Here is a 24,278-nt window from a genome sequence, read left to right on the forward strand (position 1 = left end):
CCTGCCCCATTGGAGCTTACAGTCTAAATTCCCTACTATAGACACACACTCACACACAGAGACAGACAGACAGAGAGGGAGAGACTAGGGTCAATTTTTGATTGCAGCCAATTACCCTACCAGTATGTTTTTGGAGTGTGGGAGGAAACCGGAGCACCCGGAGGAAACCCACGCAAACACAGGGAGAACATACAAACTCCACACAGATAAGGCCATGGTCGGGAATCGAACTCATGACCCCAGTGCTGTGAGGCAGACGTGCTAACCACTAGGCCACTGTGCTGCCCACAACAAATTGAACACATGGAAGTAGTGAGGGGTCTAGCAGCCTTTTGCTACTTTGTTAACAGCATGCATCGATTTTTGGGAGTCATAATTCATTTTCGCTTTTAATATTTCGCTTGCCTTTCTTTTTGAAATCCTTGTATATTTTTAATATATTCCAATAAAGCATTTTCAGTTTCATTCCATTGAATGATTGGTCTTGGAGTGCCCCAATCTAGCATATTTCCCCCCCTTTTTTTTTCCTCTCAGCGAATTATATTCATGTGAGGGTGCACCCCCCCTAATATTTATCATAGTATCTTCAGCTTTTGAATTTTGATATTAAAAATGATGGGGGTGTTGGTCCATACTCGATGCGGTATATAATCTTTCGTATTATATCTAAATGTAATAAATGTTTTTTCAATCTGCATCACTTTTTTTTTTCCAGTCTATTCTTTTGGCGAACCCCATCCGGACAAGCCATTACCAGATCAGGTATAGCTGGCGGGTTTATCATCAGCAATCACTATGTTACCTCTGGTTGTAATATCTTACAAACATATGTCCGAGGTGAAAAAAACGCACCAGCAGCGAAAACTCCTGTTTGACAAATGTGCCCCTTAAACTAGGAGCTGATTGGTGTTTATGTCATTTTATTGGAAATGTGTTAATTTTATTCTAGAAATTTGCATTTTTTTTTTATCAAACAATGATAATTAAAAAAAGAAATACAGGAAACATTTCAATGCGTGTTGACCTTTTGGCTTTTATTGTATTTTCCCGGCACGATGGAATGTTGGCAGGTCATCAATCAAGACAGAACAAGAATAATTTGTGTACGATGCAATCTTAATTAGTTACGCAAAATTTTATCACACGTTGTCACTGTTGCAATCTACATGTGTTAATCTTTTAATGACAAGTATGAATAAATCTGTATAATGCACTCATTCCTGCACTGTTTATCTGTGTATTGTATCTAGTGATTTTATGACTGCAGAGTGATGTGATCTGTGTCTCTTATATACATGTTTGGTGTTTGTAAGTAAAGGCTATTACAAGACTCACTGTGATTGGCTGTTCAGTCAGTGCGCTATACAGACACCCAGAGCGCACAAACAGCGACTCAGCCCAGGGTCAGTGAGGGGAAATGTGAAGTTACTGTAAGAGGGAGAGAAAGAGAGAAAATAAGGTAGAGGTGGAAATGAGACAACAACCTTGTGCCCCAACCCAACTCTCACTGCCAGGTCCAGAGGTACAGGGTGGTACAGCTGCCATTTTGTAATTTTTTGACTCTTAATAGTAATAAATTACCAATTGGGACAACATTGACCACACATCTAATCTATCAATGCCACACCTGATCTGTGCTAACCACACCCATATACACAGATGTCAAGTTTGACCATGATAATTGGGACTGTCTTATGAAAATTGGGACTGCTGGAGAATATGGTAATGGGACTCATATATAAAAACATCCTGCACTTGAGATACAGTAGTGATTTCACATTCACATTGTCCTATCCTGTGGCTGGTTGCAACTCCAGAAAAAATTAATTGGGCTTGGACTCCCATTGCTCTATGTTCAATAAAACTATTGCGCAGTATCAATTTTAGTATAAATATATATATCATCATCAGCTATTTATATATCGCTACTAATGCCGCAGTGCTGTACAGAGAACTCACTCACATCAGTCCCTGCCCCATTGGAGCTTACAGTCTAAATTCCCTAACATACACATACACACACATACACACACACACACACACACATACACACACACACACACACACACACACACACACACACACACACACAAAATAGGGTCAATTTGATAGCAGCCAATTAACCTACTAGTATGTTTTTGGAATGTGGGGGAAACCAGAGCACCCGGAGAAAACCCATGCAAGCATGGGGACAACATACAAACTCCAAGACATATAAGGCCATGGTCGGAAATGGAACTCATGACCCCAATGCTGTGAGGCAGAAGTGCTAACCACTTAGCCAACGTGCTGCCCCATATATATGATAACACATTTAACGTTATAAACTGAAACATGGGCTCCAACGCTACTTATGCACAATTAATGTGGATCTGCGTGAAAACGTTTAATATATCCTGTCCCATGCAGTAATTATAAGGAAGTAAGAGTCATTTATGGAAGTGCAGAACTGCGGATCCGCTGTGCAAATAATGTTTTGTGAAAATGTACTTCATTTCATGTGATGAGGATGGAGTTTACATGACACAATTGCAGTGTCCAAAATTTTGCTCTGATGGGAGAAGCTAGGTGGATTATGAACAGGACATCACAATAAAATGTAGGCTAGGGCACTTGTGCCCCTCCTTTTATGCCCATGTACAAAAGAGATTGCTTTGTGGGATTTGATAAGTAAAGTTGATTCAAGGGATAGAGAAGGTTCATATACCGGGATGTTTTCTTAAAAGTTATTTGAGCTTTCAATTTCAGAAATTGCTGCTGAAATGTTGGTGGCCAGCTGGAGTAATTGGTTGCTATCGAATCTCTGCATTTCATGAAAGGTGAAATCCTAAGCAAGTTCTTTTTTACATTAAATTTTCTGTATAAGTTAATAAGCAGCAAAAGCACATTAGGAAATAAGGATATTAGTGAATGGTACATAGGTACGGTTTGGCAACTTTTCTTTTTAGAGGTCAGAACAAGTAAATGTCCTAGGCAATGTAGTAGTGTGCTACAATTAAATTATGGACATTGCAAAAATCCTGCATTCTGGTTTGTCTAATGTGGGCTTCTATTTACACAGCCCGTGATATTAATGGAAAATTGTATGGAAAATTGTTATTTCAAAGAGCTATAATCAGACGCAACATGACTCCATATGACCTGTATGCACTGCAGAGACTGAGGAGAGATGTTGTCATTAGTCGGACAGCTATAGTGATATTCCCTATTGAAAGGGCACTGCTGGTCAGAAAATTAGATGTCTTTTACAAGGTACTATACTTCATGAAACTGTGGTGCAGCCATGGGAAGCAGATTTGCCCCTAGTTGTGCAAACTTATTTAATAGATAGATGAATAGATAGACATGAGATATACATAAGATCTATCATTTCAGTGATACATTTGATGAAGATTACCATTTGGATAGTCTATGTTCTGTCTGAACTGGGTAATAGTAGTAAAATATTATCCAGTTCGCTATATATAGCACTGTTATCTTTTGTTTTCCATGTTTTGATGTTTTTTTCTTTGTTTTTATTTCTCTTTTGTTATTTTCTGCACCTGTGTCCTTCCATTGTTATTATCCTATTGCTGTTCTACATTCTACTACTGCAAATTCTTCTTAATTGAAGTAGTGGAATGTATAAAATATAAACCATCTTAACTGTTCTGCTCACAGAACGTTTATCCTTTATATTAAATAGTTTGAAAACAAGGTTATTACAAACTATGATCCACTTGCATTAATGAAACATATTTTTTTATATTAGTAACAAACAGGAGGAGATTGCTAATCAATAACTGTGTGAGAACAGAAACCAGTGCAGGAACTAAAATAAAAGAACAGGATGGGTAGGTTGGTAGATTAAAGAGGGATTATGAGTCATCGACATAGCAAAACATATTGTCAGAAAAAAAAGCCACAACAAGAGATATGTCAGACAGGATCAGGAGCGGAAGCCATGCAACTAAGGGTCAAAACCAAAATGGGTAGATTGTGTGACAAGTCGTCACGTTCTCTGTGACTAATCTGTCCCTGCTTCTGCTAGGCTTTACAGGTCAATACTAAATCAATGTTAATATAGACTGAACATAGATAAATCAACGGATATTGGACAAGACTGAAGCAGGAATGACACAAGGAAACCTAAACCTCTACTACTGAACCGAGTTCCCAGTCTCAACGTACCGTTGGGCCTAAAGCAGCTGATTTACCCTTCAGGATTGCCCTTAGGGTGCTTCAATTCCACTTAAAATTGGAGGTGGCAGGACCAGGACATAGATAAAAGGGAAGGTGGCAACAATAACTTGTACAAGGCAAACGCAAACTAAACAATGGGGCTGGAAAACAGGAGAAGAAGTAAAATGTTACCAATGGCAAGGGAGGGTGTATGGATCAGTGATCAGGGTTACAGATGTAGCTTGGAATGTCCATAGCCATAGAAGGAGTACAGATCGAGGGTCAGAGACCTGGGAAGGTAGTTAGGGACAGTCAAGGTAATGCACATGGCTCAATGAACACTAGATCATGGCTGAATACACCATAATCTTGCAGTTTGTACAACTGACTGACAGACTTCTATGTCCCCAAAATGAGACACCTTACAGAAGCACTTGTTAGAGAGGGGAACATAGACATAAAATGGAGCGACAATACAACAAGAGAACTGGAGAGAGACATACCCAATAGCATAGAAGCTAACATGCAGAGGTCCTGGTAAAACCCTACACCAATCACTACAATATCCATTTATCTCTAGGAATATAGACTGCTATGTTGTTTTATTGCATGTTTGTTATCGTTTGTCTCTGATGCTACTTTGTCCCACACAACCTGCAGTAACTGAAATCGTATTGTCAACTACCCAATCTTGATCTGCTTTCAAACTCTGAAATAATTTACATCAGAGAGAGGGAAGCAGGGGCAAATGCAGGATTTGTACTAGGGGATTTCCACACCACGCCACCTGTGGGAGTGACCAGCATGCATGGGGGCGTGGCTATAATATTAGACAGTGCTTAGCTGCTCTCCAACTCCTCCTATCCCTATGATATACAAAACAATGCTGCATGCACTACTGTTAGGTGCACGCAGCTCTCCCTTTTCAAGCAGAGCCAAGTAAAGCGGGGTCAGGGTCCAGCCACCTCAATTATACAGTTCTCCAGGCTTGGAGGGGGTTTCCAGGCACTAGGAACCCCCCTTGTTTGTCTATGGGAAGGGGGGGGGGTCTACATTATGTTATTGCATAATGATTATTGTAGTAGGGATGATGATATTGTGTACTCTAATAATGTTATTATTTAGAAGGAAAAGGTAATATGTCTCCCTATGTCTCCAAAATAATGTCTGGATGACAAAGTTGTATTTGTTGCAAGTAGCAGTCAAAGAAATGCATCATTTTTATGATTTATTTATACACTGACCCTTAAGACGCCAGCAGGCAACTTAATTGGGACACTTTGCCGCCATCTAATAGAGGAAAGAGTGGTTGTTTACCTGGGAAACCACAGCCTAAAGGTGCAGAGAGGGTTAAATCTGCACACAACACAGACACACACACATACACACACACACACACACACACACACACACAGAGAGCAGGAGACCAGGTGGAGCACCTCGTCTAATCAATTACTGGTGCCAACAAGTGGCCAGTGACTAGTTAGGGACCTAACTGTTATAGCCAGAGTCGAGGACTTTTGGATTATATTTATTGCTTTGAAAGTTTCATTTGTTTGCTGAAGACACTGCCAAAACTATTTATTCATCCCGACAAGTAAAATAAACGTCAAAGTGCTTCAGAAAAACCTGTTTGCAGGCTTTTCACTATATATAAACATATATATATATATATATATATATATATATATATATATATATATATATATACTTATAATGCAAACAAGTGGAAAATATGGTTATGTTTTGTGGAATGGGATATTGCAACAAGCTTTAAGGGATTAGACTGATGCAGGAGGGTTTTTTTAGCTGTATACCCCAGCTGGGATATGGGGTAATTACTTTTCTGCTACTGGTTTCAGTGGGGGATCTTTTGTACAGACAGGAGGCATTTAATAGTGAAAGGTCCTTAATATGTGTGAATTATATAATGTATTAAAAAAACTCAGAATGTAAACTTTTGACACATGAAATAAATATAGCACCGACATTCTCTTACTGTTTTTAATTATATATGTAACCCCCAATAACTGTCCGTCCTGGGGCTATGGTGCTGAATGGGTATTGATACAGCGTCTTCACACGAATCTGTCTCTCGCTCCTAGGGATGGACGTTTTTGGCGATTCTTACCAGGAGTTGACTCGGGAAACCACATCAAAGAGCTCAGATACTCTGTTAATATAAAATATTGACCCGGACCATGACAATAGGGTAGCAACAACTTTGATTAGATATAGTCACTGGCCCACAGAGTGAGTTAGGCTGGGTATATCTCTCTGGTGATACTAGTATATTATCCCTACACAGATATGCTAGATCATGACAGATATAGTGCCTAGATCTGGACTACCTCTGGACACCTAGACTAGCAAATAGCCACTATTTGATATAATAGCTCTCTCTCTCTTTCTCCCTTTCTCTCTCTCTCTATATATGTATTGTGACACTGGCACACTTCTTGTAATGCACCCACAAATACCTTCTTTGCTTTTATTGTCAGGACGGCAAAGATATTCATAACACAAAGCTGCAAATGTTTTCTTGTGACCCTAATGCTAAAGTAACAGAGACCAGTTCCCTAGACACCGGCCACTGTCTGTCATCGGTCCTGCTGTAGAAATAAAAAAGACAGGTTTAAATAGTTTACTCTCCTCCCACAGCCCTAACTTGATAGACAGGTGACACTCCCACCTTGCCATTAAAAGGAGCTCTCATCAGGTGCTTGATTACCCTCAGTGCAGACACACCCTGTCAGTCTGTGGGAAAAGACACTTTCAAACCATTTCAAAACATGTAAGTTAAATCAGACTCTTTACTATTATTTTGTCACACATATGTCCTCCACCTGTATCTATTTAATATAAGTGCACTGCAAATAGGTAGCTCTGTTTGCAGCCTTGCTCTGCAGATTGCCAGTTAAATACCTAACTATACCTATCTCCTCTCTTAGAAGCAAACCTCTCCCTTTGTCACAATATATATAGTCCAATCTTTTTTCAATTCACACTTATATGTTTCTATCAAAGAGCAGGTCTTTAATAAATAATTCAAGTATACCAATTTCTTTTTGCTGATTTAATAGTTCATTACTCTGTAATCTTGCCAATTCATTACCTATCTAATAACAGACTTTAGTAGATGCACGTTTAAAATACACCAATTTCCATGTATTGATTTAGTCTTCAATTAATTTACATTCAGTAGTTTTTTCCCTAATGCTCCTGTTCAAAGTCTCTGCTCCCATATTTACAATGAATATAATCATAATGTTGAACATTTAATATTCTAATATCCTATGTTTATTACAGAATAAATAGATTCTTCCATGTGGAGTGTTTGCCCTAAATATTATACATTGTATCCACCTGTGAACTCAATCCAAGCTACAAATTTTCAAACAGATTAGACACCAATAGTTTATTCCCTACGTGTATGTCATATATTTTATTTATAATTGAAGTGACACGCAAGAAATATAACAGTGAATAACAATATATTGTAAAGTTATGGCTGTATCTGATCAGATTCCTTTTCATACAGTAAAAGTTTCTTGTAATTATATTCATCTTTATCAGCCTAAATAATCATTGTTTCGTGCAAAATAAAATTCTGATGCTACTTAATAGATGTTTCTATTTATTATATTTATCTCATCAACAGATAATATTCATTGTATCTACAGTGTATTGCACAATAAAATACTGACACTATTTAAACTAATAGTAATAAAATAGTTGATATATAATATTGTTCATTGAAATATAAATATTTTGCTTCTATAAATTAACTAGACAGCGATTCTGATTCTGTAACATCCAATAATAGTTGGATTTATGAGTGAAGAATGATTTGTGGATTATTACAATACTGAATAATGTGATCATTGCATAGATAAAGTAATTGTTCCTTCCGGTCATATAGCAGTTACTGGTTCCCTGTAGATGCTGATTTGTCCTGGACGTCCATTGTTTCTACAGCCCTCCCCACCTCTTGTGCTTGGTGCACCAAAGGGACTGATTGGCATACAGTGTTTTTTACTAATCTTTTTTCTTTTGGGTGAGACCCACATTTAGAGCTTATCCGGTGACTATCTGCACCCAGCACAGCTGATTTCGTTTTATGAGTTGCCCTGCGCTGAAATTATGCTCAGGAATTCTTGTTTTCAATGACCTGTAATTGTTCTGAATTTCCTGGAGATCATTCGTTTGGGCTGTAAAGGAATCCTAAAGAAATGAAATTAGTATTCTGAAAAAACAATATAATTTCATGAAGACGGCGTCTTATCTTTCTCTAATCTCCGCAGCTCATCTATTTTTTTAGAATGATGGGCCTGATAGATTAAGGCACGTCAATGCCGATACATTCCATAATTTGCATATAATTGCACTGTGCATGCTCTGAAACTAACAGTAAGTCAGAGAACGCAGCAACGTCTAATTCATCTTCGAGCGCAAAGGACCCTTACCATAGGCAAACCGAGGGGGGTTTCCTAGTGCCTGGAAACCCCCTCCAAATCTGGGGCACTGTATAATTGAGGCGGCTGGACCCTGCCCCCGCTTCACACAGCTCTCCTTGAAAAGGGAGAGCTGTGTGCACCTAACAGTAGTGCACGCAGCATTGCCCATGTATATTATGGGAATAGGAAGAGTTGGAGAGCAGCCAAGCACTGTCTAATATTATAGCCACACCCCCATGCATACTTGTGATCACCCATTGGTGGCGTAGTATGGAAACCCCCCTCTACAAATCCTGCGTTTGCCCCTGCCTACGATTTCAGGGGCAGAACAGGGGGTGGAAGGGGGGGGGTGTGACTGGTGTGCATGCACGTAGTCAATATACAGTAAAGTGGTGTCACTCTTGAGTGCACACAGCAGCGTCCAATTCAAGCTTTGGGAGTCTCTAAGCTACATAATTTTCAGTCGTATCACATGCAGGTGTAAGTGCCAATTACTAGTGATGACTGTTGCGTATGCATGTTAGCAAATAAACTTTAGAACATGTGTTTGCAATCAGAAGCAACTGTCAAAATGCATAATATGTACAGTAGTCATTAATAACATCCTCATAAATGTATTTTATGGAATAAAAACCTTTCTTTTATTTTTTAATGTTTTTTGTCATTATTAACAGGTGAATAACTGAATCGTTTTTTTTTCTGTGCGTACTTTTGTGACTTTATATTACACATATGTATTGGACGTATCCTGCAGTGTATGTTAGAGCAGAGCGGACCTAGACCCGTATTCATCACCAGACGTATCTTCACATCCGCTCCTTGTTAAATACGGTGGCGCATGTGCCAGAGTTATGTGCGTTTAAACAGCAAGAAAATATGTTCAGTTTGTGTTCCTTGATGAATCAGACCCAATATGTTTTCAGTCACCAATTTATGTAAATATTTCAGACACAGCTGTACCTCCACCCTGATTTCTGGGTCTCATTTGACCACATAATAGCGCCTAACAAAATACAGTCCGGACTCTGTGTCCCCAGCAATCACGAGACTTCCTGTAGGTTAAGCTGTAGTGCAGGGATTATAGCTGTGTACAGTAAACTGTTTAATGGCCATATTCAGCAGTAAATATTTGGAATATTATATATAAACAAGCAGTGTCCCTGGATATTATATGGAAATATTGGCATATATGCACTTCATGGAGCTGTTTTATGTCCTGAACGCAAATTGCACGTAAGATGGGTTTTGAAAAAAGCGCAGTTCCAACCATGTTCATATCCAAGTGAATCTCATGATACATTTCTATTTGAATCTGAGGGTAAGAACGCTCTGGCTAAACGTTACTTGTTACGTGCGTAAGTACAATATAAGGTCACATCACATAACTAATTAACAGTATAATTATTTATATAAATATTTATTTTCACATTTTTAAAAAATATTTTTTAGATAATTACACAAGTAAAGATGCTTCCTATACATAATGTACATGTAATGTGTTCTTAGTTGCACACAGATGTTCTGCGGTACCTAGTGGCATACATACGTGTACTTTTTAATTCAAAGACAATGCCGTGTCAGTCATCTCGGTCGGCGCTTACACTGCCCTGTAGTGGGTGCAATAAATATGGCTGAAAACAAGTGCACTTACCCCAAGCACAGGGCCTAGTCGGCTGCATCTGCGTCGGAACGCCCCAACTGCACATGGCCTACTATGGTCTCCCCCTTCCCTCCACCGTTCCGCCTCTCAAGTTGCAGACAGTCATTTGCATATGCACATGAATTGCATGGAATTGTGTTCATTGGCGTAAAGCCCGTTTCTGATACACAACGCAAACAGACATCTATCCAAACGTGAATCAGACTCACTGTGTGTAGTTCTGCAATGTGAACTCACTTCAGGAAATGTTATATTTATTCTGTATAACGTTACAACATATGCTGACCCTGCAGATTTTTATACTCACGCAAATAGCCAATTTATGAACCAAAAGAAAACAGTCCGGTCTGTGTGACCTACAAAAAAATGACACTTGTAATCCATCTGTTATAAGACCCACATTGCATTTTTTACACTTTTCATAATTATGCGAACAAATTTAATGAACTTATGGGAGCAATTTTTGTTTTTCATTACATTAAGGGGGCAATTTTATTGTATTATTATATTATGGGGCAATATGAATATATAATTATATTAAGGGGAAATAATATTTGATGGCTAACAGGGGCATACATTATTTATGATGGGGTAACACTTATTATATGGCACTACAAATGCCAGCATGCACTTGTGCACCTGTAAATGCTGACACTTATAATGCCACACGTGTGCCATGTAAGTGGTGACCCATCATGAAATAATAAGAGTTGTCCCGATCATACATAATTATTTCTCCCATTAGCAATCCGATATTATTGCCCCTTAATATAATTATATTTTCATATTGCCCCCATAATAAAATACAAAAATATTGCCCCCTTAATATAATGGAGGGAAAAATGCCCCCATAAGTCAATTATAAATTAATTTAGTCATCAAGTAAATGCTGCGGTTTGGAGCACTAAACTGTAGGAAATTTATGGTGATGTGCGGCAGTTTCAAACAACCACCATACAAAACTTTTAGTAAATCCTTTACATATATGTTCATATATGTGAATAGTAGTACTTTTATATAAGCTAGCTTGCATTTTAAGTTTAATGTACCTTTAAAATGAAATCGATCCTAAGCGATCGAGCCAAACAATCAGTATAGAGGGCCACACACTGAGCAATGTCAGATAACATTGGCCAGGACTGCACTTCACCAATTTTAATATTCACTAAACACTAGACTTGCCTTTACAAGCCATCACCACTTTAAATTTTAGCTTCAGAGATGCCGATCTCCCGCGAGATGCAAAAAACGGACTTTGATACATTTACCCCTAGGGGGTATATTTACTAAACTGCGAGTTTGAAAAAGAGGACATGTTGCCTATAGCAACCAATCAGATTCTAGCTGTCATGTTGTAGAATGCACTAAATAAATGAAAGCTAGAATCTGATTGGTTGCTATAGGCAACATCTCCTCTTTTTCAAACCCGAAGTTTAGTAAATCTAGCCCCAGAATTCTAATCTAGAACGGAAATTATTACTGTTGATTTGTAAGGCGCCACAACGCTCCTCAGCGCCATACAGTAGGGGAAACAGGGTTTTCAGAGAGCGTCTAAATATTTGAAGGCTGTGGGAGAGCCTGATTGGGCGTGGTAGTGAGTTCCAAAAGTGGGGAGCAGCTTGGGAGAAGTCTTGTAGGTGGCAATGATAAAATGCAATGCTTTGGACCATACAGATCCTTTTACTATATTTTATTATTTACTGTTCTTCAGCTTAGGCCATGAGAAACAAATGAAAAAACTAGATACTTACTACACAGAAGATTATGATAGTCAGGATTATTCCTGCAACGAATAAGCCAAGTATCGCTTGGGCATACGGAGGGAACGCCTCCTCTCCAGCCGTCGCACCTGTTAAAGAGTAAAAATGTAGATAAAGGTTAAAATCCATTTGGTTTCTCTTTCAACACCCTTATCGGCTTCCACACATTTCTGCCCTTCTTAAATCACTGTTTTTGTTGCATCGCTTCCTTGTTTTATTCTGCCAATAAATAATAAAATGTCTCCCTGTTTTGTAACATTTTCTTTTTTGTAAGTTTGTAATGTAAAATGTAAATGGCAAAAATCTACTGTCGGGTAGTCTGTACGTTACAACAGTGCTGTACAACTCGCGGCCCAAGGGAGACAGAACATATACAGGAAGGCCTCACATCAGTGCTGGATTAAGGGAATGGAGGCCCCTGGGCTAAGGGGGCCTCCATTCCCCTGTGAGGCCCCCCCACCCCCGTGATCCCAGCAGCACTGATCGCGCCAGGGGCGCCCCCGACCGATCAATACTGCTGCTGAGCACTTTCAAGGGCCCCCTGGATGCCATAGGCCCCTGGGCTGTAGCCCAGTTAGCCCTATGGTTAATCCGGCCCTGCCTCACATGCTCGGACAGAAATAGTACTGCAATATTTGCATCTCAGGTCCTCCTGTATCTGGACCACATTTTAGAGTCTCACACTCCCACTTTAGCTGTGGAGGGCCACCCCTAATTAAGACCCAGGCTTCATCAGTGAGGTCAGTCCGATGGTTTAACTCAATTGTCCAGCAGGTGTCTATCTGTATCGACCACAGTGTGGAGCCAATGCAGTCAGGACGTCTGGAGGAATTGATATTTAAATGTAACTGTGCATTAGATTGAATTTAGAACATTCAATAAGAAATAGATTTTGCTTATTAACATTGTTCTGCATTTGGAATTTCTCAACATTTGTCCCTGTGGTTGTAGCTGTCACACCTAAACCAGTAGTAGAAGAAGATCCTGTGCTTCCTGCAGGTCTTGCAGTGTTTCTGGAACCACTGCTTATTGCTGTAGTAGTTGAAGTTTCTGAATTAGACGCTGGGTTTGAAGTAATTAACGGACGGTCTGTATGTCCAGAACCTGCAAAATAATAGCAGAGTTATTTGTTTATTCACCATCTTCATTTTTTTTGTTATAATGAAAACTTCATAAAGTGAAATAAGATATCTACTCTTATACGATTAGTCTATGATGGTCAATTGCTAAGCATGAAATGTACATCTACATGTGGGTCCACAAATATGGTTGTCTATCTACAAAAGGTTGGGCTCTGGAACACTGAGAACTATTCCCAGACTTACTAGACCCTGATATGGATATGGCAACAACAGTTGTTGGAAGAGATGATGTTCTGAATGTCTAAACTGGTCGTAACTTTCGAGTCTATTTCCACTTTCCATTACCTGCCGATACACTTGGTCCAGTTGGAGAAGCACCACTTGAAGAAGATCCTGTGCTACCTCCAGGTCCTTGAGTTTCAGCTGAGTTCGTTAGTCCAGATCTGGGTGTGGTTGTACCCGAGACTGTTGCTGTTACACTTGATCCAGTTGTAGAAGCACCACTTGAAGAAGATCCTGTGCTACCTCCAGGTCCTTGAGTTTCAGCTGAGTTCGTTAGTCCAGATCTGGGTGTGGTTGTACCCGAGACTGTTGCTGTTACACTTGGTCCAGTTGGAGAAGCACCATTTGAAGAAGATCCTGTGCTACCTCCAGGTCCTTGAGTTTCAGCTGAATTCGTTAGTCCAGATTTGGAGGTGGTTGTGGAACCCGTGTTTATTGCTGTAATAGTTGAAGGTTTATGAATTAGAAACAGAACTTAAAGTAGTTGTAAGTTGAGTACGTCTAGAATCAGCAACAAAATCACAGAATTATTTATTTATTTATTGGCCATCTTTGTGTTCTACACTTGCACATAATTTTATTTCATGATGGAATTAATGATTTCTTTTATAGAAATTTGAGTTACTTAGATGCTGATATATAAATGTCCTAAAACAGTACTCGGTCACACCTTAGGTCACACCTTAATTCACCCCTCATTACCTTCTCCCATGCTCGCCTCCAATACTTCTGCCATGCTGCCCCCAGTCTTTGGAACTCCCTACCCTATCTCACTCGAATCTTCCCCAACCTTCAGTCCTTCAAACACTCACTCAAAACTAATTTTTTCAAGCTCGCCTATCCTACCACCTCCTAACCATTGTATCCATCGCCTCCTCTTCCTCGTCTGCCATCTCCATTTTTCTCCCACTTGGTCCTATTGTCTCTCACCACCCCTCCATTTAGAATGTAAGCTCTCACGGGCAGGGTCTTCTCTACCTATTATCCCACGTCTGTCTACTGTCCCTTGTACGTCCTGTCACGTCTTTTGGTGTACTCTGTGTGAGTCCCCATACTCACACTCATCTGTGCTACTGGCATGTATTACCTCATCTATTTGTTACTTGCTTCTCTATCCGGTGCTACGGAATCTGTGGCGCCTTATAAATAAATAAATAAATAATAATAATAGAAAAGGAAATACCGTATTTCCCCAAGTATAAGATGCACCTTAATTTTGGGGCCCAAAATGCAAAAAAAGTTATATAAAGTTATTGAACTCAATGCAATGTGCAGCAGGAGGAATCAAAAGGCTCTTTCTAATTGCCACAGAGCACACTATGGAGTAGCCTGCAATTTGTCACAGAACACACTGTAGCTTGTAATTTGTGATTCACTAGAGCAGCTTACACATTCACACCAAAATGAGGCAATGAGGCAGTGAGGCAATGAGGCAATAAGGCAATGAGGCAATGAGGCAATGAGCACTACTGCACAGTCTTGCCCCAAGCGTGTCTACGTGACTTGTCTAATGTCAACAAGACTGTGCAGCTTTTGTAGGGGAAACACAGAGGAATCTGCAGCAGCGATCATCGGAACTGTCAGTCATGTGACTGACTGCGCCGACACTGTGGGAGGCGCCTGCAGGACCTGAAGGTCCTTTTTATAACGGCTGACACGCTGAACACCGCTGGAGCTGCCGGAGCTGTTGGAGCTGATTAGAGCTGATTAGCTCACACCGGATGCCGACTTCTTCAATCAGGTAAGTGGAACTTGCATTGTATAAGACGCACCTTTTTTTTAGACCCAAAATTTGGGGTAAAAAGGTGCGTCTTATACATGGGGAAATACGGTAAATCTTGTATTCTTTAACATCTGGGGGTAAATGTATCAAGCTCAGATTTTTCCGGCAGGTTTGAAAAACCAGTCAGATTCTAGCTATCATTTATTTAGTACATTCTACAAAATGACAGCTAGAATCTGATTGGTTGCTATAGGCAACATCTCCACTTTTCAAAATCGCCGGAAAACTCTCAGCATTTACCCCCTGCTCTCCTGTTGTTTTATCTTCTCTCTCCTCACATGGTAGCATATATCACTGTTCTAAAATACTGTCAGTACTTTTAGCTTTTCTAGCTATGGTAAAAATTTAAAAAAAAGTGAAGTAAGATACCTACTCTCATACAGTTAGTCTATGATGGTTATTTATGAAATCCAAAATGTACAACTAAATGTGAGTCCACAAATATAGTTCTATCTAAAAGAAAGTTGGGGTCTGGAACACTGAGAACTATTCCCAGACTTACTAGAACCTATGTGGAAATGGTAACAACAGTTGCCAGAAGAGATGATGCACTGAACGCCTAAACTGGTCATAATTTTCTAGTCTCTTTCCACTTTCCATTACCTGCCGATACACTTGGTCCAGTTGGAGAAGCACCATTTGAAGAAGATCCTGTGCTACCTCCAGGTCTCTGAGTTTCAGCTGAGTTCGTTAGTCCAGATTTGGAGGTGGTTGTGGAACCCGTGTTTATTGCTGTAATAGTTAGAAGTTTATGAATTGGAAACAGAACTTAAAGTAGTTGTAAGTTGGCTACGTCTGGAATAGAGATGCTCACTTACCCCCGTGTTTTGGTTTTGGTTTTGCAAAACCGCCCTTGCGTGTTTTGGTTTCGTTTTGGTTTTGTTTGGTTTTGTTTTGCTATTTTTGAAAAAATACAATTTGTTTGGTCTAAAATAACCTACTTTAGTGCTCCACTAGTTTCTTGGATAAGTGAGGTAATTCTAAAGCTAATAAATTATGAAAAAAACGTTTAATCCCTGGTAGGCCGTCCTTAATTCTAACACTTGCCTGCAAATTTTACAGACAAACCTGGTTGTCTTCCCCTTCCATCTTTGATTATTGGCAATGTAGCCACCATCTTTCGGCGTATATTACACCCTCCACTTGTAGTTAAATAGACAAAAATCAGCCTGCATAGACTGAACAATATAAAAAATAAATGGACCAAGGAAGTTTGGTGGCTATCTATGCCCCTTCCCCCTGCCCTCCACTTGTAGTTGAATAGAAAAAAAGCAGCCTGCATAGACTGTAGAATTAGAATATAAAAATAAATGGACCAAGGTAGCTTGGGGGCTATCTATGCCCCCCTCCCGCCCTCCACTTGTAGTTGAATAGAAAAAAAACAGCCTGCATAGACTGTAGAATTAGAATATAAAAATAAATGGACCATGGTAGTTTGGTGGCTGTCTATGACCCCCCTGCCCTCAACTTGTAGTTGAATAGAAAGAAAGAGGCCTGCATAGACTGTAGAATTAGAATATAAAAACAAATGGACCAAGGCAGTTTGGTATCTGTCTGCATCAGACCCCCTCTCCACTAGGAGTAAAATAGAAAACTATTCAGCCGTTATATAATCTAGAATATAAATAGAAATTGAGAAAGGCAATTTGGTATCTGTCTGCATCATAATCATCAACATCATCATTAGTGCCCTCGTCGCCTACACAAATCTCCCCCTCATCCTCTTCTAATTCCAAAGTGGCATCCTCAATTGGTGCATCACCGACTACACTCGGGCTGTTCAGGCACACATCAGCAGAACTGCTGAAAGGGCCCTTCTTTATGGGTACACTAACAGAATGCTCACGATTACACATACCACTGGTGGATGGACTCTCCACAGGGATTGGTGTCATTTCTGATTCAGAGCATACATTAGCCTCTAATGCCTTACTGTTTTCTTGCAGCTCGGCTTTGACGCGTAACAGTACTTGTGCACCACTTTTAGATTCCAAATTACTTGGTCTTGCTTGGTCACGAGTGACTGTACAAGAAGAAGGCTCGGTAACATTTTTGGATCTGCCACTAATAGGGGAAGACGAAGGCCTCATTCTTTCTTTGCCACTGCGTGTGTAGAATGACATGTTGGCAATTTTTTTTTTTTATCGGCACTTAACTTTTCCTCAGTTACACTTCTTTTTCGCTTCAACACGGTAATTTTTTTTTTGGGTGTGTGTGTTTTTTTCCCTGATTTAAAAAGACTGTGTACTTTGACATCGCCTTTCCCAGATGACGTACTGAGAACACTACCATCTGGACTGGTGACAGGACCTGGTTGCTGATTCTGCTCATGTGTGGACTGCTTTGAATCCATTTTAATGAAGCAAAAGCACTTGTAGTGCCAAAATTGTATTAGATAGATACTGCTGACAAATATGAATTTTGACAGCCAGAAAAATTACTGTAAAACACTGGGAAATATGGGACACCCCAAAAGCACTTGGAGTGCAAGAAAATGAAAAAAAAACCCTCCTCTATCCTTCTCTTACTGCTTTAACAATTGGTATTAATATTAGAATTGTATAGAATAGATACAATAATGTGTCCAATTATTGTTCTGTCCCTGTGCTGATACAGCCTGTGATATAACCCTGCTCTCTCCCTCTGTCAAATGGCGATGGATTACTGTGGAGGCTGGTATTTATGCTTTTCAAATCTCGCGAGAACCGAGCTCAGAAATACGAATACGTCACGATGACGTTTTGCCTCGATTTCGATTCCGAATGGGCGGGAGACGGTACTCGGATAGGCGAAATTCGGATGGATTCGGATCTCAGGGAACCGAGCCCGCCCATCTCTAGTCTGGAATCAGCAACAAAATCACAGAATTATTTATTTATTTATTGGCCATCTTTGTTTTCTACACTTACACATAATTTTATTTCATGATGGAATTAACGATTTATTTATTTTTTATAGAAATTTGAGTTACTTAGATGCTGATACAGTACTCGGTCACACACAGGGGACGGCTCATTGTTAGTATGAAAAAAGGACACACTTCTGACCTTCAATTCATACAGAATGCTACAGCTAGGCGAATCTTCCTCTCCCACCGCACCTCTTCCGCTTCTCCTCTGCGTAAACCCCTTCATTGGCTCCCTATCTGTTTCAGAATTCAGTTCAAACTCCTTACCCTCACTTACAAAGCTTTTACCAACACTTCTCCCCCTTACATGTCTGACCTTATCTTGATGTACATACCTACACATCCACTCCGCTGTGCCTCTGACCTCCGCCTCAATTCACCTCTCATTACCTCCTCCATGCTCGCCTCCAAGACTTTTGGCGTGTTACCCCCAATCTTTGGAACTCCCTACCCTATCTCACTCGACTCTCTCCCTACCTTCAGTCCTTCAAACGCTCACTCAAAACTCACCTTTTCAAGCTCGCCTATCCTACCACCTCCTAACCATTCTATCCATCACCTCCTCTTCCTCGTCTGCCATCTCCATTTTTCTCCCAGTTGGTCTTCTGTTTCTTACCACCCCTCCATTTAGAATGTAAGCTCTCGCGGGCAGGGTCCTCTCTACCTAATATCCCACGTCTGTCTACTGTCCCTTGTACGTCGTGAGTCCCCATTACATTACTCGCACTCAGCTGTGCTACTGACATATATTACCTCATCTATTTGTTACTTGCTTCTGTATCTGGCGCTATGGAATCTGTGGCTCCTTATAAATAAATAATGAAATAAATAATAATAATAATAATAAAGGAAATAAATCTTATCTTCTTCAACATCTGCTCTCCTGTTGTCTTATCTTCTCTCTCCTCACATGGTAGCATATATCACTGTTATAAAATACTGTCAGTACTTTTAGCTTTTCTAGCTATGGTAAAAAGGTAAAAAAGTGAAATAACATATCTACTCTCATACAGTTAGTCTATGATGGTTATTTACGAATTCCAAAATGTACAACTAATGTGAGTCCACAAATATAGTTGTCTATCTAAAAAAAGTTGGGGTCTGGAACATTGAGAACTATTTCCAGACTTACTAGACCCTGATATGGATATGGTAACAACAGTTGTTAGAAGAGATGATGTACTGAGCGTCTAAACTGGTCGTAACTTTCTGGCCTCTTTCGACTTACCATTACCTGTGTTTGGTTCAGATGATGAGACTGAAAGACTGGTTCCTCCTGTTCTTGCTGTTGCTGTTCTTGGAGAACTTGCTGTATCTGCTGTTTTGGTTGTGGGTATGGTTGTCCCCATGGCTGTTGCAGAAGCACCACTTGAGGAAGATCCTGTGCTTCCTCCAGATCTTGGAGCTTCAGATGTGTTTGTTAGTCCAGACTTGGAGGTGGTTGTGGAACCTGTGTTTTTTGCCATAGTAGTTGAAGTTTCTGAACTAGACACAGGACGTAACGTGGTTGTAAGTTCGGTTGCTCTGGCATCTGCAAAATAGTCACAGAATAATTTGTTGTTGTAATGTTCACTTGTGTTTTACATATATTTTTATATAACAGACATTTGTTTTGAGTCTTAAATTAGTTAATGTGACATGTATCCATTTATAGTTATTTAAAAAGGATATACAATGAAACCCTCTCAGTGCCCTTAGCTGTTGGATGACCAGAAGTACATCTGATAGTTACTGTATTGACAGTCAGATGTTGCCAAGTTGACGTACATTTTAAGTTCTTAGCAGCGACCATTGACCAAAGCTAAGCAAACATTGGAACGTGAAAAAAGAAGTGTTGTTATAAATGTAATGGATCTTGGATGAATTCAAATAATGTGTACATATACTTATGCTTAAAGTGGTAATAAGAGTTCATTGTATGCAAAATGAATAGTCTGTTCAACTAAGGCCTAACAAAGAAGAGATAAGGCACATTCTTGGTGTTTGGCTGTACCAAGGCATGAGAAAACCAGGTGAAACCAGCTGTGTTGTGGGCCCCTGCAAAGTCAAATTCTGTACAGGGAGGAAAAGACCTAAAAACAGGGTGTGTTACTAAAATCTGTCCAGTAGCAAGAAAGGTATATAAGACTGTTTAAATGTATTGTTTGATGTTCAGACTCTTTTTAGAGTGGTCCACCCATGCTTGCATGAAATAAATGAGCTAACATTTGGGTCTTTTGACTTTTGAGTTCAGACTGATTGGTACGAACTAAGCTATAACAGTACTGTCTCAGTACTAACCAAGGATTCTAGTAAACAAACAGACATTCTATTAGAATGTCTGCTGGATCAATCTCCTCTTTCCTATAGTGCTAATCGCAAAGTAAATGGAGAAGGCGGACAAAAAATAAGAATAACTATTCTCTAGCATAACATATAGGTAGATAGTAATGTCCAGTTATATTTTAAAAATAATATGTCATGGTGTAATTAAAGAACAGTCAAGAAAACTGTCTGGGTTATTTGAAATCACTGACCTCCAGACCGAATGCTTGCAAGATCTATCAGCAGCTCCTCAAGAAACATATTGGTTTTCAGCAGCGCATCTCTCAATGTATTTGCAATCTCTAAGTTAGAAAGAGCTTCGTTTTGGAAGTACAAGATCATATACAGGATAATTGACCCAGGTCTGTCAGAAGAAAAATGAATAGTTAATATATTTCCAATTCGTGTTTGCAGACAGGGTTATAAAGAGATAAAACCAGAGACAAAACAAACCCCTGTTCTGTATATCCCATATTGTATATGGTACTAGCTACGGGGCAATATAAATGCCCATATATGTAGAGAAAATAAAAAGACAGTTGTTGTCACTGCTTATCTGTAACACTGCATATCTGTGTGTATCTAGCAAAATGAAAACATGAGGTATTGGTTCATATTTTGAGCAAAACATTTAAGCCTGCATCCCAGCGTCAAGGGCAGTGTTAAGGATAAGCGCTGACAACAACGGTCTTTTTGTTAGAGTTATAATGAATTGTCTTTTATGGTAAACAGCTTATGTAAGGAGAATACAATTTTATGTACTTGTTGTTATGCATTCAAGTGTGTATATTAGTTAGTATTTAGTTAACCTGTTTTTGTATATTTGGAACAGAAAATAAAAAATAACAAAAAACCTTTTGAGAATAAGCCACTCCTGCGTCACATATTTTTGGGTGATACCACTGTAACTATATTTGTACTGGGTAATGCCGGGTTAAATACACTGGTTGCTCTTTGTGAAGTGCTTGGTAGAGATCGCTGCAGGAGTAATAGATGGTTCTAGACACAGAATAAACCAGATGCAGAAGGCTATAACCTCCATTCCTGTATGTTGTCTCATTAAATTTATTACAGGTCAGTGAGAACCATCAATAATCTGTAAAAACACTACAGGTGTACTATAAACAACAACTACAGTACATATATTCAGCAAGGTTCTGCAGGTAAAAAGGTGTTTATTTCAGTTTAGGAAAACTAATGGCTTAACTGCATGTGTATAATGTATGAGGTTTAAAGTATATTTGTGAAGCATAATATGTGACTATGAGGGGTATAAACACAAAATATCATGGACATCTGTGTATTTTGTTCAAAGCATCAGAGAATATTTAACATGCAGAAAACTTGAAGGGCCCGATTCATTAAGGAATGTAAATGTTGCTATATACCGTATCTTGCATAACATTGCACTGCGCATGCTCACAAAAGGATTATGCGCCAGTAATCGCAGCAAGTACATCATACTTGCCAACTTGTGAATGTTGCCCTCCGGGTGATCCCGGAGAGGAGGGTGAGTGATGATGGAGGGGGCGGGGCTTGGTGAATTGCATCATTTTGGCCCCGCCCTGAACGCAAAGAAGCAATTCTTACTGTGGGGGAGTAGGGTGATCCAAAATAACACGATTCTCAATCGCATCACGGAGGCTCCAAATCCTGCCCACTTCACTAGGAAGTGCGGAAGAATGCCCTGCAGGTGGCCCAGTGACTCAGCCCAAGATAGCCCACTATAGAAGTCCCCCCCAGCCCAGCCTGCCCCTGCTAGAACATGTGTTTGCAATCAGGAGCACCTGTAAAAGTGCATTTTATTTACAGTAGACAATAATAACATCCTGATAAATGTTTTAATGGAAAAAAATGATATTGAAAAACACACTTTTTAATGTTTTTTTTTTCATTAATGACTATGTTACGAACAGGTGTTCATTTATTTCATAAAATTTCTTTAATCTGTGTGATCTGCGGGGACTTTATATCATTCGTATCTTGCAGCATATTGTGTCTGTTTCAATATGGTAAATGTCTTATAAGCAGAACGTATCTACACCCATATTCAACAAGAGATGTTTCCTCAGATCTGCTTGTAGTTGAATACAGACGTGCGTATGTCCGAATTACATGTGTTTTTAAAAGAAAATGCACATTACGTTAGTTCTGTGTGCCTTAATGAATCAGGCCCACAATATGTAAAACCTATCATATTGCTATTTGTGATTCTGGACAGAATTGACAGATGTTCCCCAGACCTTGAGATTGTAAGCTCATTTGGCCAGGGCCATCTATATCTTTTTGTTTAATGTCATTTGTTTATATCATGACCCCCTCAGTGTTCAGCGCTGTGGAGTATGTCAGCACTTTACTAATAATATAGCTGGAGGGATCGATACCCAAGATGCGATTATTTATACCATAATTTGCCCGACTTTAAATGAGGCCCTTATGAAATAATTCATTATTGATCCTTAAGACACCACCGATTGTAAACACAGACCTTCCATCAATGACTTCATCCTCATTTCATTGCTTGGACTCTGTTATTCAGTGGTGCAGGGGAGAATTAACCCAATATTCATCTTCTACCTAATGCTGTTTGGCAAGTTAATTCTGGACTCTTTCTTGGCAGTTAAGGTTTAGCTGTAAGTTAGAAGTTAAGATTTGGCTGTAAGGGTAGAAGTTGCGATTTAGGTGTAAGATAGAAGTTATGGTATGGCTGTAAGGTAGAAGTTATGGTATGGCTGTAAAATAGAAGTTATGGTTTGACTATAAGTTAGACGTTAAGGTTTGGCTGTAAGGTAGAAGTTATGGTTTGGCTGTAAGGTAGAACTTATGGTTTGGCTGTAAGGTGGAAGTTATGGTTTGGCTATAAGTTAGAATTTATTGTTTGGCTGTAAAGGAGAAGCTTCGGTTTAACTTTACGGTGGTTTATAAGGTTACTGCAGGGAGAAGTAGTGGAAAGGTCCAAGTTGTTTTAAGCCAGTTCCCTCTGAACAATTGTAGTTGCTCTAAAGAGGCATGATGAATTGCAACATATTATTTTATGGAGAATTACTGGACTGGCTGGGTAAGAGGGACTATTTATTGACCCTAATACATTGTTCTTCACTAAGAGTGCCATATGAGTTTAAAACAAAGAGAGTTTTAAGAATATGATGTTTGTAAACTCACCTGCACATGCCAAGCTTTGCAGTTACAAAATTGGGATGCTTCCGATATACGTTTGAAAACTGTGAAAACAAAACAAAAACAATGTTCTGAACACGTAGGTGATATTTCAACATGGAACAGCTTGTTGGGGTCCACGTTCTCTACACTTAATGACCTGGGTTACAAGGAGAAGATGTCCACCTTCAATTTAATGTTAGGAGGCGAATTGCAATATGATCGAATAGTGTTTTATCAAATATAATAACATTTAATACTGTATCAATTTGCTGCTTATTTAACATGTAGCTGCTGCCTGGCTGCGTGTGAGATTGATTTAGTGTCTCCTGGTGTTTTCTGGCATCTATGGATGTCCGCAATATTGCTGATGTAACTTTCAGTGCTGTGATAATTGCGGTGAAATGACACAATTGCTGGGGGGGGGGGGAGGGTGACCAGCCAGGATGCACTCGCATGTGAATTTCAAGACAAATGCACACAGTAAGGGAAGGGAGTAAGGGGACTATTTATCCAGCATAAGCATATTTTTTTACCCAAAATCATGTTTACAGCAGCTTTAAGTTTCGGGGTTATTTATTAAAGTAAAAAGGCCAGAGAAATCAGATATCTCAGGCGTTTACTAACTTAGTGCTTAGTACCACTGACCCAATAGATTGACCTAAGAATTGGTAAATAGGCCCCTAAGTGAGGTAATTACTGGCCCAATAAAAAGACATGAAAAA

General features: G+C 39.4%; 1 protein-coding gene across 4 annotated transcripts in view; it reads right to left on the reverse strand.

Annotated features, from left to right (window-relative positions):
• Nucleotides 1-7,222: 7,222 nt before the first annotated feature.
• The window catches only part of LOC142098860 (uncharacterized), a 42,085-nt gene continuing 25,029 nt past the window's right edge, over nt 7,223-24,278 (reverse strand). For 3 of the 4 annotated variants that reach the window (XM_075181708.1, XM_075181706.1, XM_075181709.1), the window contains 9 exons: nt 23,560-23,618; nt 20,610-20,761; nt 19,322-19,624; nt 15,789-15,917; nt 13,466-13,840; nt 12,999-13,142; nt 12,030-12,127; nt 10,586-10,634; nt 7,223-8,372 (listed from right to left, as the gene is read on the reverse strand). In XM_075181708.1, coding sequence (XP_075037809.1) covers nt 10,599-10,634; nt 12,030-12,127; nt 12,999-13,142; nt 13,466-13,840; nt 15,789-15,917; nt 19,322-19,624; nt 20,610-20,761; nt 23,560-23,618 — 1,296 coding nt within the window. In that variant the 3' untranslated portion in view covers nt 7,223-8,372; nt 10,586-10,598. The remainder of the gene's footprint in view (nt 8,373-10,585; nt 10,635-12,029; nt 12,128-12,998; nt 13,143-13,465; nt 13,841-15,788; nt 15,918-19,321; nt 19,625-20,609; nt 20,762-23,559; nt 23,619-24,278) is intronic. The other variant, XM_075181707.1, reaches the window with a different exon arrangement.

Source organism: Mixophyes fleayi, chromosome 8, assembly GCF_038048845.1.
Source record: "Mixophyes fleayi isolate aMixFle1 chromosome 8, aMixFle1.hap1, whole genome shotgun sequence".
Classification (NCBI taxonomy): Eukaryota; Metazoa; Chordata; class Amphibia; order Anura; family Limnodynastidae; genus Mixophyes; species Mixophyes fleayi.